General features: G+C 35.4%; 1 protein-coding gene across 2 annotated transcripts in view; it reads right to left on the reverse strand.

The window, feature by feature from the left end:
- Positions 1–13,304, reverse strand: part of CDK19 (cyclin dependent kinase 19) — a 134,729-nt gene that overhangs the window by 38,554 nt on the left and 82,871 nt on the right. For both annotated transcript variants that reach the window (XM_069487996.1, XM_069487995.1), the window contains exons 3-4: positions 5,314–5,424; positions 3,155–3,295 (exon numbers count right to left, since the gene is read on the reverse strand). In XM_069487996.1, coding sequence (XP_069344097.1) covers positions 3,155–3,295; positions 5,314–5,424 — 252 coding nt within the window. The remainder of the gene's footprint in view (positions 1–3,154; positions 3,296–5,313; positions 5,425–13,304) is intronic.

A 13,304-nucleotide genomic window follows, 5' to 3' on the forward strand; every position in this document is an offset into this window, starting at 1 on the left:
TTTCAGTACTTCAACAAACAAAAAGACCCCGAAACTCTCTAGCCTGATATTTAGGGCCTGTCTCAATCAGGCTCCAACCCATGTTTCTAGTCTTACTTCATGCTACCCCAATTCGGCGTATCCATATTTCAGCCAGGCAGAACACCACGCCCTTTTTTGAGATAATCCAAGTGCTTTCTAACCTCAGAATTTTTACATCCAACACTCCCTTAGGTTACCTTCATCCCCTAAATCTCTTATTTAAATTCTACTCATCCTTCAAAGTCCAGCTCAAATGCCACCTGCTCTCTGATACTTTCCTGTAACCCCTACTCAGAACCTCTTCTGACCTTGAATAGCATTTAGTCTGTACCACTCATGCAGCTACAAGCACAGTCCCTCTCATCTATCTTACAGTATAATTGTGGGCATATCACATTTCTTCTCTCAGACTGGAAGCTCCTTGAGAAGAAGGTCTTTGATGCAGTCCTGTTCGTACTGTCCCTATCCCTCCACGCTTTAGACATACAAGAAAGTAATAAATGTTCACTGAGGACAGTGTGCTCAAATACTTGATCCAAAAAATGTAATAATATCCCCACTGATAATATTCATTCATGGAGGAAATATTTTCTCAACACCTCTTGTGTACAGGGGTAGTGGTATACAAAAAGAAGCAGATGTAGACCCTGCTCTTTTAAGAAGTTTACAGGCCAGGAGACGATCTAAGACATCTATATAAATTACTATAATACTAATAGATAAACACCATGAGAAAAGTAAAAATGAAGCACAACAGGAACCAATAACAAGAAGAGATTATTTCCAGGTAGAAATAGACATGAGGAAAAGTTTTAACATTTCTGCTGGACCCTGAAAGACAAGAAGTATTTGAATATGTAGCTAAGACAGGGGAAATAAATGCCATTGAGGCAGGAAATCTCAGTAGGATACAGGAACAACCAATAGTTTAGTAGTAAAGTATATGTGAAAAATGACCAGGAATAGAGAAGAATTTTAAAAACAGTTGGAGCTACATCTGGTAAGACCCTGAAAGCCAAATAAGGAACTAGAGCTTTCATCTGTAAGCAATGAGGCACTATTTCAAAGTTCTTGGCCAGGCACGGTGGCTTACAACTGTAATCCTAGCATTTTAGGATGCCAAGGTGGGCGGATAGCTTCAGCCCAGCAGTTAGAGACCAGCCTGGGCAATAGAGACCCCGATCTCTACAAAAAATAGAAAAATTAGCTGGGCCTGGTGGCACATGCCTGTAGTCCCAGCTGAAGCAGGAGGATTGCTTGAGCCCAGGAATTGGAGGCTGCAGTGAGCTATAAATATGATGACACAACTGCACTCTAGCCCCGGTGACAGAGGGAGAGCTTGTGTCAAAAAATAAATAATATTTCAGAGTTCTTGAGCAGGAGCTGAGTAATTAGTTAGAAGGTCTAAAGTGGACTGGAGGAGAAAGAGATTGTTGACAAGGAGATAAGTTAAGAGGCTAGTAGCATAACACAAGAAAGAGATAATAAAGGCCTGAACTAGGAGTGAGGCACTAGAGATAAAAATAGATGAATGGTTCAGTTTTAGCATTAGGACATTAAAAAAGAAAAGATATGAACGGAAGAGATATTTTAGAGACAATACTGAAAGAATTTGGCAAGTTCTGTATGCAGAGTGCAAAAAAGAGTCTGCAAAGAGATAAAAGAAGTTTCTAGGCGAAGAAGAGTATAATGCCATAACCAAAATAGAGGACACTAAAGCAGCAGCAAGTTTGGATGGGAGAAAACTCAGTCCTGGTCATACTGAGTTTTAGTACCAGTGGATAGTCAGGTGACAATATTATGAGTAAAATGTATTAAACTATGCTGCTTAGAACAAAATATACAATTTTGTGAAACAAGAGAGAAGAGCTCAAATTAACCCTCAATAAAAGACTCTGATCAATGATTCAAACAAGATTATAACCTCAAAAATATAACTCTCATAGGTTAAATTAAGCATATAGTAGATTAAAAGCCCATTTATGAAGGAGGTCATGTCATGATAAGAACAACCTCATATACCCAACAATCATTTTAAAACATGCTGACTTATGGCTAATAGTAAACAGCAGTTAGGTGGAAATCTTGAAGAACCTTTCAGTTAAAAATTATAATTTATCATTTCTGTTAAAATAAAAATTATATTTACCATTTCTGTTAAAATGGTAAAGCATCTTTTGTGGGCACTATCATCTGGCTTTAATTTAATTACAATGTCACAGCAAGAGGTGATCAAGTCGTATCACTAGGCCTGACTAACAAGGTACTGAGGGACACCAACTAGGTCTCTTTACACATTCATTTTTTCTTTAATAAACACCTCTCCTCAGTTAATAAAATGGAACCGACCTAGATGTATCCCTACCATATATCTAGAATTCTCAAAGGCCTAAGACAAAAATGATCATGATATCACTTTGGGCATAGAGGGCACAAAACAAAACTTCCAATGATCAACTGAGGATAAAATGAGGACTACAGCTATTACATAATCATATCTTCTTAAGAACAAACAAAAAAACTCATCAACATAAACTGACAACAATGTGAAGATGAATATCTAGCATATAATTTGATATTAATAAATGGTTGTTACATGTATACTGAATAAAAAATTAAAGTCAAACATTTGAATTATGGCTAATTTGCCTAAGTATACCCCGCCTGTTAAGAGTTATTTATTCATTTATTTATTATTAATGCTGATAACAAAATTCTTTTTACCAGATGCCATGTCAGCATTTCAGTTTAGATCTTAAGGGAAAAACATGAGACCCTAGTCTTTAATTATGTTTTTACTAATGATGAACAATAAGACGAAGAACAACTGGACTGAAACATACTTTTTTCACATGCAATTACTCCATTAAAATTATGCAGTAATCATTTGCTTAAAAATCACACTGACATTTTATAGCTATGCATAAATACAATGGAATCACATATACATCAAGTGTTAATAATGGTACTCTTTTGATTGTAGGTTTATAGGTTTTTATTTCCTTCTTTTGCTTATGTGTATTTTCAAAATTTTCTATAATTAACGTTTTATTATAATTGTACCAAGAAGAAAAGATATTTTTTAAAAGAGGAGAAAAAAACATATTGATGAATTTAAAAGAATCATACTTACCAAGTCTCTGTGAAGCACCCAATTTGCATGGAGGTAATGGATACCATCAAGAATCTGGTAAAGTAATGATTTAACCATAGATCTTGGCAACTGCATGGGTTTTTTATTTGCTTTTGATGCACGGTGAAACTTAATAATATGCTAAAAATCAAAAAATAAAACATACCATAGTAATATATTCTTTGCTAATATCTATGCCAATAAAATACAATAAAGGCTGTAACAAATGCTCTATATTTTAAAATTACTTATTAAAGGCCAGTAATGACAGAAAGAAAAATAATTTGAATAATAAGGTCAACTAAAACTGAATCCATGTTGGGGGTGAATGTAATCATGTTAACGTGGGGTCAAAATGACTAGATTTACTGAAACCATTAAGATTTTCATTAAATATGACCAAAAGGTAAAAAGGGTTGATATCTAACAGCTGACTAAGAATAGCGTTAGTCATATTCTCTACTGACAGAATGAAAGATTTAAAAAAAGAAGAAAACTGTAAATCTTTACTATTCTATAAAAAGTTAGCACTAAGTGCATTTGGGTAACATCACTGACTATGTGTATACTTGAATTATTGGGAAAGTTCCACCTTCTTTTGGCACAGAATGAATTAGGATACATTCCTAGGAGTTAATATTAAATAGGTAATCACGAAAAAGGAGAAAAGAAAGAAAAATGGGAAATTCAATCCCACTGAAATATATACAACTGGATCATCATATTCAAATTTTTTCATCCACATATTATACTGTGGGTTATAAAAACATTGTAATGAAAGGGAAGAAATGCTACCTGCTACCTGGCCCCCACATTGCCACCTCCATCCCCACCCCACCCTCCATCCAAAACATGCCTAATGGACACTAAGGGCCTTCAAAACCCTATTCAAACAATACTGGCAAAGTCATCAGTGTTCTACTAACTTTAAAATGACCAAATGGTATGTAAAATCATTGAGCTATTTATGCAGCTTTCCTATTTTTTATCAACTGTTCAGTAACATTCACTAGATTTTAAGAAATAATAGAAAATTAGAGTTTATACTATAGCAGCAATTTCCATTAGAAATATAATGGGGGCCACATATATAACTTTCAACTTTTTAACAGCCACATTAAAAAAAAAGAAACAGGTACAATGAATGTGTGCACCATATTGTACAGGACAGTTCTACAGGATCTGACTAGTCTAATGCACTACGTCTTTCATCATACCACTAATGTTCAAAGTGAAGTACATACATTATCAATTAAACCTTGGTAGTCATATAGAAGAATACAGAAAAACAGAGAAAATACAATTTTTATGAACATCCATGAAAAAAATTGAGAAAAACACACTAGAGATTCTTGTCAATATCTGCTATAATAGCAAGAATTCTGAAAATTCCTTTAATACCTGAATCTGTTAAAGTTATTCCTAAACAGATATATAATTTATATAGATGACAAACCACACCATATTGAATCAAAATTTAATTACCCATAATTTTAACTTACTGCCAAATTTGAATTTTTTTTACTTTTAGCAGTTCTTCAGATAAAATGTTCAAATGTCTGATTCCTAATTTTAAAAGAATTAAAAATTTTGCTTTTATCATATATTGATAAAGTATCTTTAAAATTTGCAAAGTCACACATATACTTCTTTTTAAATTTTTTTTAATTATTATGGGCATACATATACTTCTATCTGGTGGAGCTAGTTTTAAACAGAAAAGTGCTTCGGGAGGTTAACTATAACTTGGAAAAAGAAACTATTCACAAGCACATAGCTGGTTAAATTTGAACTACTACGAGTATAACAAAAGAAAGTAATTTTCACTACACATATTAATAAACTGTCACTAATTACTTGCATAAAATTATAATATCCCACTCATTAAAATTTTCTGAAGTGAAATTTTTGAATATTACAAATACTGTTTTCTGAGTAAAATGTTAGTTTATTGCACAAATTCTTTAAAATCAACATTTACATTTATTATATTTATTTTGGGTTTCTTTAACAGCCTGAAATAGGCTATATTATATTTATTTTGAACTATGTTTATTAGAACAATCTTTTCTTTCTGTACATTAGCAATATGTACCATATACATATGTGCTCCATACCTATATGAAATAATCCTAAAAATACAGTGAGTTTATACTTACCCACAAGTCATGTTCTGCATAATCAAACAGCAGCCACACCTTCCTGTCACTGTGAGAAAGGAACACCTTCTGCAATGCGATCACATTAGGGTGCTTCAATTCTCGCAAAAGCTACATGCAAGAGAAAAAGAGAGGTCACTATTCTGTTAGCAAGGAGGTGGAAATGATGAATTTCTTATAACTATTTCAAAATGAATTTTTTAAAAATTTAGAAAATCCAGGTAAGCAAAATCTAAGAAAAAAATACCACCCCAAATGCCAATACTCAGAGATAAGCTCTGCCAACATCTTGGTGCGTCTTTCCAATCCTTTTTCTATGTGTATGTGCATGTTTTTAAAACAGGATCAATTTAAATGATAAAGTGTAAAATGGTAAGCAAAAGTGGTATCATATCAGTGAAGAATTAATTATACTTTGGTACATGCATATCTTTTTTACTGGAGGAATAGTTCCTTGGGAGGCAGTAATCATATATTGACACTGGTTATATCCACTCCAGCACCGTATTGGTGCTCAATAAATATTTGACGAAAGAAAGATATCCAACATTCTCTATACTTATCTATGCCTAGACTGTATGGTTGAGGTTTTGTTTGAATTGAGTATAAGGAAATGACTTATACCCACTGATAAAAATAGGAGTTGAGAAGAGGTCCTGTAAATAGAAAAAAAAAAAGGAATAGGCCTCACAAAGAATAAGCTTAAGCTGGACTTTGACAACATGGAAGAAAGACCAGATCAGGATCAGCAAGTGAATATTCAGCATTTGGCACGTAATAGACAGTTGCTTGATAAAATATTTAACAACAATGACATTAACTGTTCAAGGTAAAAGCCTTATAAATACGCCTGCCTCAGGCTGTCCTTAACCAGGGTTCACATTTACTAGGTAGAAACATACTCAAGTTGATAAATATTTTGAATAACTTTTAAATGTAAAGCTCTGTGGAAGATACAACAAGGAAAAGGGAAGAACATATCTATTGAACATGTTGTATGTGCAAGATGATCATATACAAAATGTTTTTCTCCCATTTAATCCTTATAAAAATCCAATGATGCACAGAGAACCCAAAATTCAATGTGATAAAAATGACTTGATCAGTGTCTAACAGCTAGAAAGAGAAGGGTTTTAGACTTAAATAGATCTTCGTGATTCCAAAGTCCATGCTTTTTCCACTACAGCTAAAGTCCTTGTCTTCAACTCCCACAACGTAGTAGGGAAGACAGACCTATAAATAGATCAATGAGGCAGAGAAAAATAAACTGCTTACCCATTCTAATAACTTTAATAACTTTAAATGAGCAAAGTGTAGCCTGAGTGCCTGGAATCATGTAAAATCATCTGAACTCCATCTCTGGAATTTTTATAGACTACTTTCCTGTTGCCTATTTCTTTACTATTTTCAGTTACAGACTTCCTAGTTTTCAATTCTCTCATTTTGGCTCGGTACCTCAGCTCTTTCTGTTCATCTACACCTTGAAAACTGCCTTAAAGTGTTCTTCCAGCTGTAAATTGGTCAAAATTCCAGGATATGACTCCCTGGATTCTACTTCTAAGCCATACGCCCTGGAACACAGCTACAAAGTTAAGAGCTAGGATGGGCTGGGCTGTCCCTAGCCCACCTTCCCCTTTTCCCAGCCTGCCTTGGTGTTCTCTCTCCATCTCCTGTTGGGTCTAGGTGGGAAAGGGAGGCTGAAAGGGAAATGACTAGGGAAGACATAACAATCCTACTCCCTTTGGTGGGGAGAGAGATTAGGCCGTGCTCAGCTATCAGCTGCTATCTCAGTTGGTACTAAGAAATATAAAGCAGCTCTGCTTCTTGCTTCAGATGCAAGTGTTAGACATAATATGTTCCTCATTAATGATGGAATCAGAGAAAGTTGCATTTTGGAGAGATGTAGAGCTACAGCTAAAATTTGCTGCTTTTGAACACTTTAGGCTGACTCTGTCAAATAATATTTTTAATGATCCCATTGCCTTGGCCAGCCTTGAAGTCCTTGGACCCTGGTAAAAGGCCTCACCCCAGGCATAATGACTTGTCTCCCTCTTTCTGACTCCTTGGTATTGATGAACTTTTTAAGAGTTTGCCTTTATTTTCTTCTGAAAATATGTTCTCTATGCAGCCTAAAAGAGATACGAAGATGAAATTCCACTTTGGCATCTCAGCCAGGCTCCTGAAACAATACACACTTGAACAGACTCCAGATTCCTGGACCTCACTTATCTGGGAGAGGGGATGACACTTGCAGCAATAGTTAATCAATACCTCTAAAAATTACATTCTCTGTAACTAAAAATTGTTGATCCCTTTACAATGAATTCATTTTAAGTAACATGTTAAAAAAAATTAATTTCACTAGATCATACATTTACATGGTTCAGAAATCAAAATTACATACAAGGATAAATATTGAGATGTCTCACTACTACTGCTCTTGCCTCCCTAGAGGTAACAACTTTTATTAACTGCTTGTTTAATCCTTGTAATGTTTCTTTATGCACATAAAAGCAAATGTGAATTTATATTTTTATCCTCCCTTATTTTATTTATTTATTTTTTTTGAGACAGAGTCTCACTCTGTTGCCCGGGCTAGAGTGAGTGCCGTGGTGTCAGCCTAGCTCACAGCAACCTCAAACTCCTGGGCTCAAGGGATCCTACTGCCTCAGCCTCCCGAGTAGCTGGGACTACAGGCATGTGCCACCATGCCCGGCTAATTTTTTCTATATATATTTTTAGTTGGCCAGATAGTTTCTTTCTATTTTTAGTAGAGATGGGGTCTCGCTCTTGCTCAGGCTGGTCTCGAACTCCTGAGCTCCAGCCATCCGCCCGCCTCAGCCTCCCAGAGTGCTAGGATTACAGGCGTGAGCCACCGCGCCCGGCCTATCCTCCCTTATTTACACAAAAGATAGTATAATATACACCCTGTTCTGCATGTTGTTTTTTTTTTACACTTAATCTATCTTGGATATCTTTCAATATTACTACAGTATCAATATATAGACATCTTTCTTATTCTTTTTTACAGCTGCATGGTACCTCTAGATCACCTTTTTTCTTGTAAAATACATATAACATAAAAGTTACCACTTCAACCATTTGTAAGTATACGGTTCAGTGGAATTAAGTATATTCACCATCACCACTACCCATTTCCAGAACTTTTTCAACATCCCAAACTGAAAGTCTACCCGATTAAAGAGTATCTCCCTATTCCCCTAGCCCCATTCTGCAGCCCATGAATCAAGGAGTAATTTCGACTACCAAGTCTTATTCTTTAAGAAATACATTTTGAAAGGCTATGGCTGACATAGACAGTGATTCCTCTGATGGATCTGGGCAATGTAAGTTGAAAACCTTCTGGAAAGGATTCACCATTCTGGATGTCATTAAGAACATTTGTGATTTATGGGAGGAGGTCAAAATATCAACATTAACAGGAATTTGGAAGAAGCTGATTTCAACTGTCATGGATGACTTTGAATGGTTCAAGATGTCAATGGAGGAAGTAACCGCAGATGTTGTGGAAATAGCAAGCGAACTTGAATTGTAAGTGGAGCTTAAAGATGGATGTGACTGAATTGCTGCAATTTCATGATAAAACTGAAAGGGAGGAGGAATTGCCTCTTACAGATGATCAAAGAAAGTATTTGTTTTTTTCTGAAGCTGTAGTGAGCTATGAAGAAAGTGGTTTCCTGAAATGAAATCTATGCCTGGTTAAGAGGCTGTGGACATTGCTGAAATAACAAGAAAGGATTTAGAATATTCCACAAACTCAGTTGACAAAGCAGCACCAAGCTTTGACTTCTCAATTTTTGACTCCAATTTTGAAAGATATTCTACTTGGGTAAAATGCTATCAAATAGAACCAAGTGCTATGGAGAAATCTTTCATGAAAGGCAGAGTCAATTGATGCGGCAAACGTCATTGTTGCCTTATTTTAAGAAATTGCCACCCCAGCCTTCAGCAATCACCACCCTGATCAGTGAGCAGCCATCAACATCAAGGCAAGATCCTCCACCAATAAAAAGATTACAACTCACTGAAGGCTCAGATGATCATTAGCATTCTTTAGCAATAAATCACTTTTTAATTAAGGCATATATGTGTGTTTTTTAAAAAAATTTTTGCCTCACCCGCCCCACATTGTTTTTTAGACATAATGCTATTGCACACTTAATAGACTACTGTATAGTATCAATATAACTTTTATATGCACTGGTAAAAATTTATGTGACTTGATTTTTTGTGATATCCACTTTACTGCAGTGGTCTAGAACTGAACCTGCAATATCTCTGAGGTATGCCTGTACATGAGGGAAGAATATAGAGTATACAACTACATGCATTCCCTAGTAATTCTTCCTGAATCCCCAAATTTGCATTTTCTAGCATAGCAATGTACACTTTCTATTTCTGCATACCTGTTACGCTTTTTCTACCCTACAGGTTTCTATAAGATGCTAAATATAATTGTGAAGGTAGATTGAGGAAAACAAATAGCAAACTAATGTCACCTATGTCTATTATTGTCTAATGTTATCTATGTCTCCTTCTAATTCCTCTTTCACCCTCATCTACATCTCTAGGAAGAAGTCTAGGAATCAAAGCAAGAGACAAGGCAAAGACCATATATAATAAGGCAAAGGCCTCATAAGCAGGCAGAAGTGTCACCATTGAGGTTCTCCAGTGTCACTGAGAACATGCTAGGGAAAATGGGTTAGTGGAGAAGCCACCTGTTAGAAAAGGTACCACACTTTGACTACCTTCTGTACCTGTTTTGCAGTCATACCACTAAACAAGTGAGTTTGAGGGTGGTGGATGACTATCAGATTTGGCCTCACTGAATTTATATTTGCACATTTTTACACTGTTTTAACAGTTGACAGCTGTCCCCCCATTAGACCATAAGCTTCTTGAGGATAAAGACAATTCTTACTTTATTTCTGTAACCCTAGATACTAGCACAATGCCTGACACATTAAAGGAGTGTTTTTAAGTGATCTCATCTGGTTTGGAGGCTTTAAATGTCACCTATATGCATTAACTCTAAAATGTTTACCTCTAGCCCACACATCTTCCCTGAATTCCAGTTAATGTGTATCCAACTGCCTCAACGTCTTTATTTGAATGTCTAAAGACCAAAACTGAGGTTACGATCTCCACCCACCGCCACCCTCTACTCCAACTGCTCCTCCCCATCTCAGTTAATAGCAACTCCATCATTACAGTTACTCAGGCACAAACCTTATCTATTCTAAGTGTACTCTCAAATCACCTCCTCAGTGGGTCTCCCTGACCTTTCTATTTAAAATTGTAACCACACTTCTGCACCTTTACTTTCCTGCAAGCACAATCACTATCAAACATACTACAGCCCTGAATTCCTTATCTACAGTTCTAAAGACATTATAGAAATCCAAAAGTTTTCTAGTAACTCAGGTAGGAAAAAGATTTGTACTTCAATGGGAAAAAAATGCATTGTCAAGGGTACATCCTTTCAGTTATCTCATTCTGATTTTATGGAAGCTATTTTACAACTCTGTACATTATATATAACTGATAGCAATGTAGAATAATTCTTATCTATAAGGCAATGCAAGTTCTATGCTGTCCAGTAGAGGTTCATTGACCTCCCTCCCCAAAAGTGGAAAAGCTAGTTTTGCACATTCATTTCAATATTCAAGATCTATACATGTGTCTATTCTAAGTGATCTCCTTTGAATGCGTTATAACATTGGTTTGGTTCCTTCATTTAATAAGTTTAATAAAATCTTTAAAGTGTATTCATTTTATATCTGTATCACAGTCATAACTTTGCCTTTTGTGAAATCTATCCTTTAATATTCATTGTACAGAAATATGTCACTCCCACGGACAAGAAGCTGTTCATTGTTTGAAGTGATGCTGTTTATATGTTATTTGTTGTGCGTTCTCTTCATTAACATATAAGCATCATGAAGGCAAAGATTTTTGTTGGCTTTCTATCCCAAGTGCTTAAAATGATACCTAGTACATAGTAAGTACTTAAAAAATGTGTCAAATGAATTTAAATCTATTGACTTAACTGGTTCTTACAAAATAAACCAGTCAATGGCCTGTAACCTTATAAAAATTTTTCTACTCTTTCATAATTTTCTTTCAAAAGATATTTTGAATAATTTTGTTTTTAACAAATTGAATAGACCATATCTAAAATAGCTATTCCAGGGACACTAACTCTCCACAAGCTACATTTACTTCAGGCCTAAAAAGCAGCAGTCCTCTCCATTAGCACCTACTCTGCTAGAAATATAGAGTGCTGACTTCATGTAAAGAACAGAAACAACTCTGAATATCTCGGGATAAGATATTTAACCTGGAGTATAACCTGAACAGCAAAGGAGCCTATGAGAGCGTTTCCTGGAAGGGCTGTGAGTGCCATAAACACTACAAAATCCTAAAGAAAATGATACATAGGAAAAGGAGCTTAAGCGGGACACACTTGATGAACTAAAGCAGAGATTAATCCAATTAGTAGTTACTTCCAAGGCTGATTTGCTAATAAAATGCTAGGCCTTAGATAAATATCACCAAGAAGGTATTCACTACCCCTACTTACTGAAGCAAACAAAAAAAGCAAAATTTTCTACTGCTATTTACTGAAAGAAACAAATAAACAATAATAGTAAACAACTTAGATGTTCAATACTAAGAAAACTGATAAGTAAATGATGGTATATCCACATATTACAGTCTCAAATATATGTAAGTATTTGATCACAGGGGAAAAACTTATGCTATAAAGCTATGTTATGGTATAATATAGAAAGGCTATAAAATATAAAATGGTGTTTATAAAACAGAAAATATACCAAAGCATGAATAGTACTTACTTCTGAATGTGAGATTATGTGTGATTTTTCTTTCTTTTGATTTTTCTATTTTACAAGTTTTCTACAATGAGCGTTACTCTTACAATTTAAAAACATACACACCTGCACACCAAAAGACAGCCCTTTCCAGAAATCTACCTGCCAAAATGGGATACCATCATACTATCTCAGCTGCTTCTCATGTGGTTGGTTACCTGAGAAGGGACACAATGAAAGAGGGAGATGGTCATGATTGAACTTTCCCTTATTCTTGGCAAAATCAGATTTTACCAATGGACTTTAATCTCTCATCTCACAAATATTTGTTCAACATGACATCATGCAACTGCAAATATGTTTTAATCATATTTAAACAGCAGTTAAGTAGACCATGATTCTCCTGTGACCCACACTAAACGATAACATCTTCAGTGCCAGACTCACAGCATAATAATGTGATCCCAAAGGAGCCTAATGAAGAATACTCAATGAACATGCCAGTATTTTATCTGATCCCCCTAAAGGCATGTGATTATTAAAAGTGCCACTTTTCACTGTCCTAAATGCATAATAATCTAAGGTTAGAATCCTAATCTTTTTTCTCTAAAGCACTATGTAGGATCCTGATTCAATCTGGGGAGCCTTGTGCTAGACTAAAATTCCAAAAGCCATCTGTATTTTTATCTACCCATCACATCTTTCTTCCCTTTTCATTCCCACTTTCTGTTCTCCAAGTCTGTGGTACCCCCATGGGTCCCTGATTCTTTCAAGAGTATTCTGAATGGAAATTTGGTCCTCTTACACTTCAGTAATTCACTCATCTCAAAGTAAACCCAACCTTCTATTCTTGTTTGATCTCTTGATTCATTTGACCATCAGTCTTTCCTCTTGTTGAGAACAGTGTCAACGACTTTATTTTAGAAAGTACTGAGTTGTGTAATTTTTTAAATGTATAACAAGAATTAGCATTTGAGACACCTCCTCACCTGCGACAGGGCTTTTGGAAACTGGTCTTTACAAGCAGATCAGATGCATTATAACCTTCCAGCAGGTGGCACTCATACCCTGAAAAGGGGTCTATAAAGACAGTAAGCCAGCTATGGTTCAAGGAGGCCCTAAATTTTTTGCTTTATT

The sequence above is a fragment of the Eulemur rufifrons genome, chromosome 15 (genome assembly GCF_041146395.1).
Source record: "Eulemur rufifrons isolate Redbay chromosome 15, OSU_ERuf_1, whole genome shotgun sequence".
NCBI classification, from domain to species: Eukaryota; Metazoa; Chordata; class Mammalia; order Primates; family Lemuridae; genus Eulemur; species Eulemur rufifrons.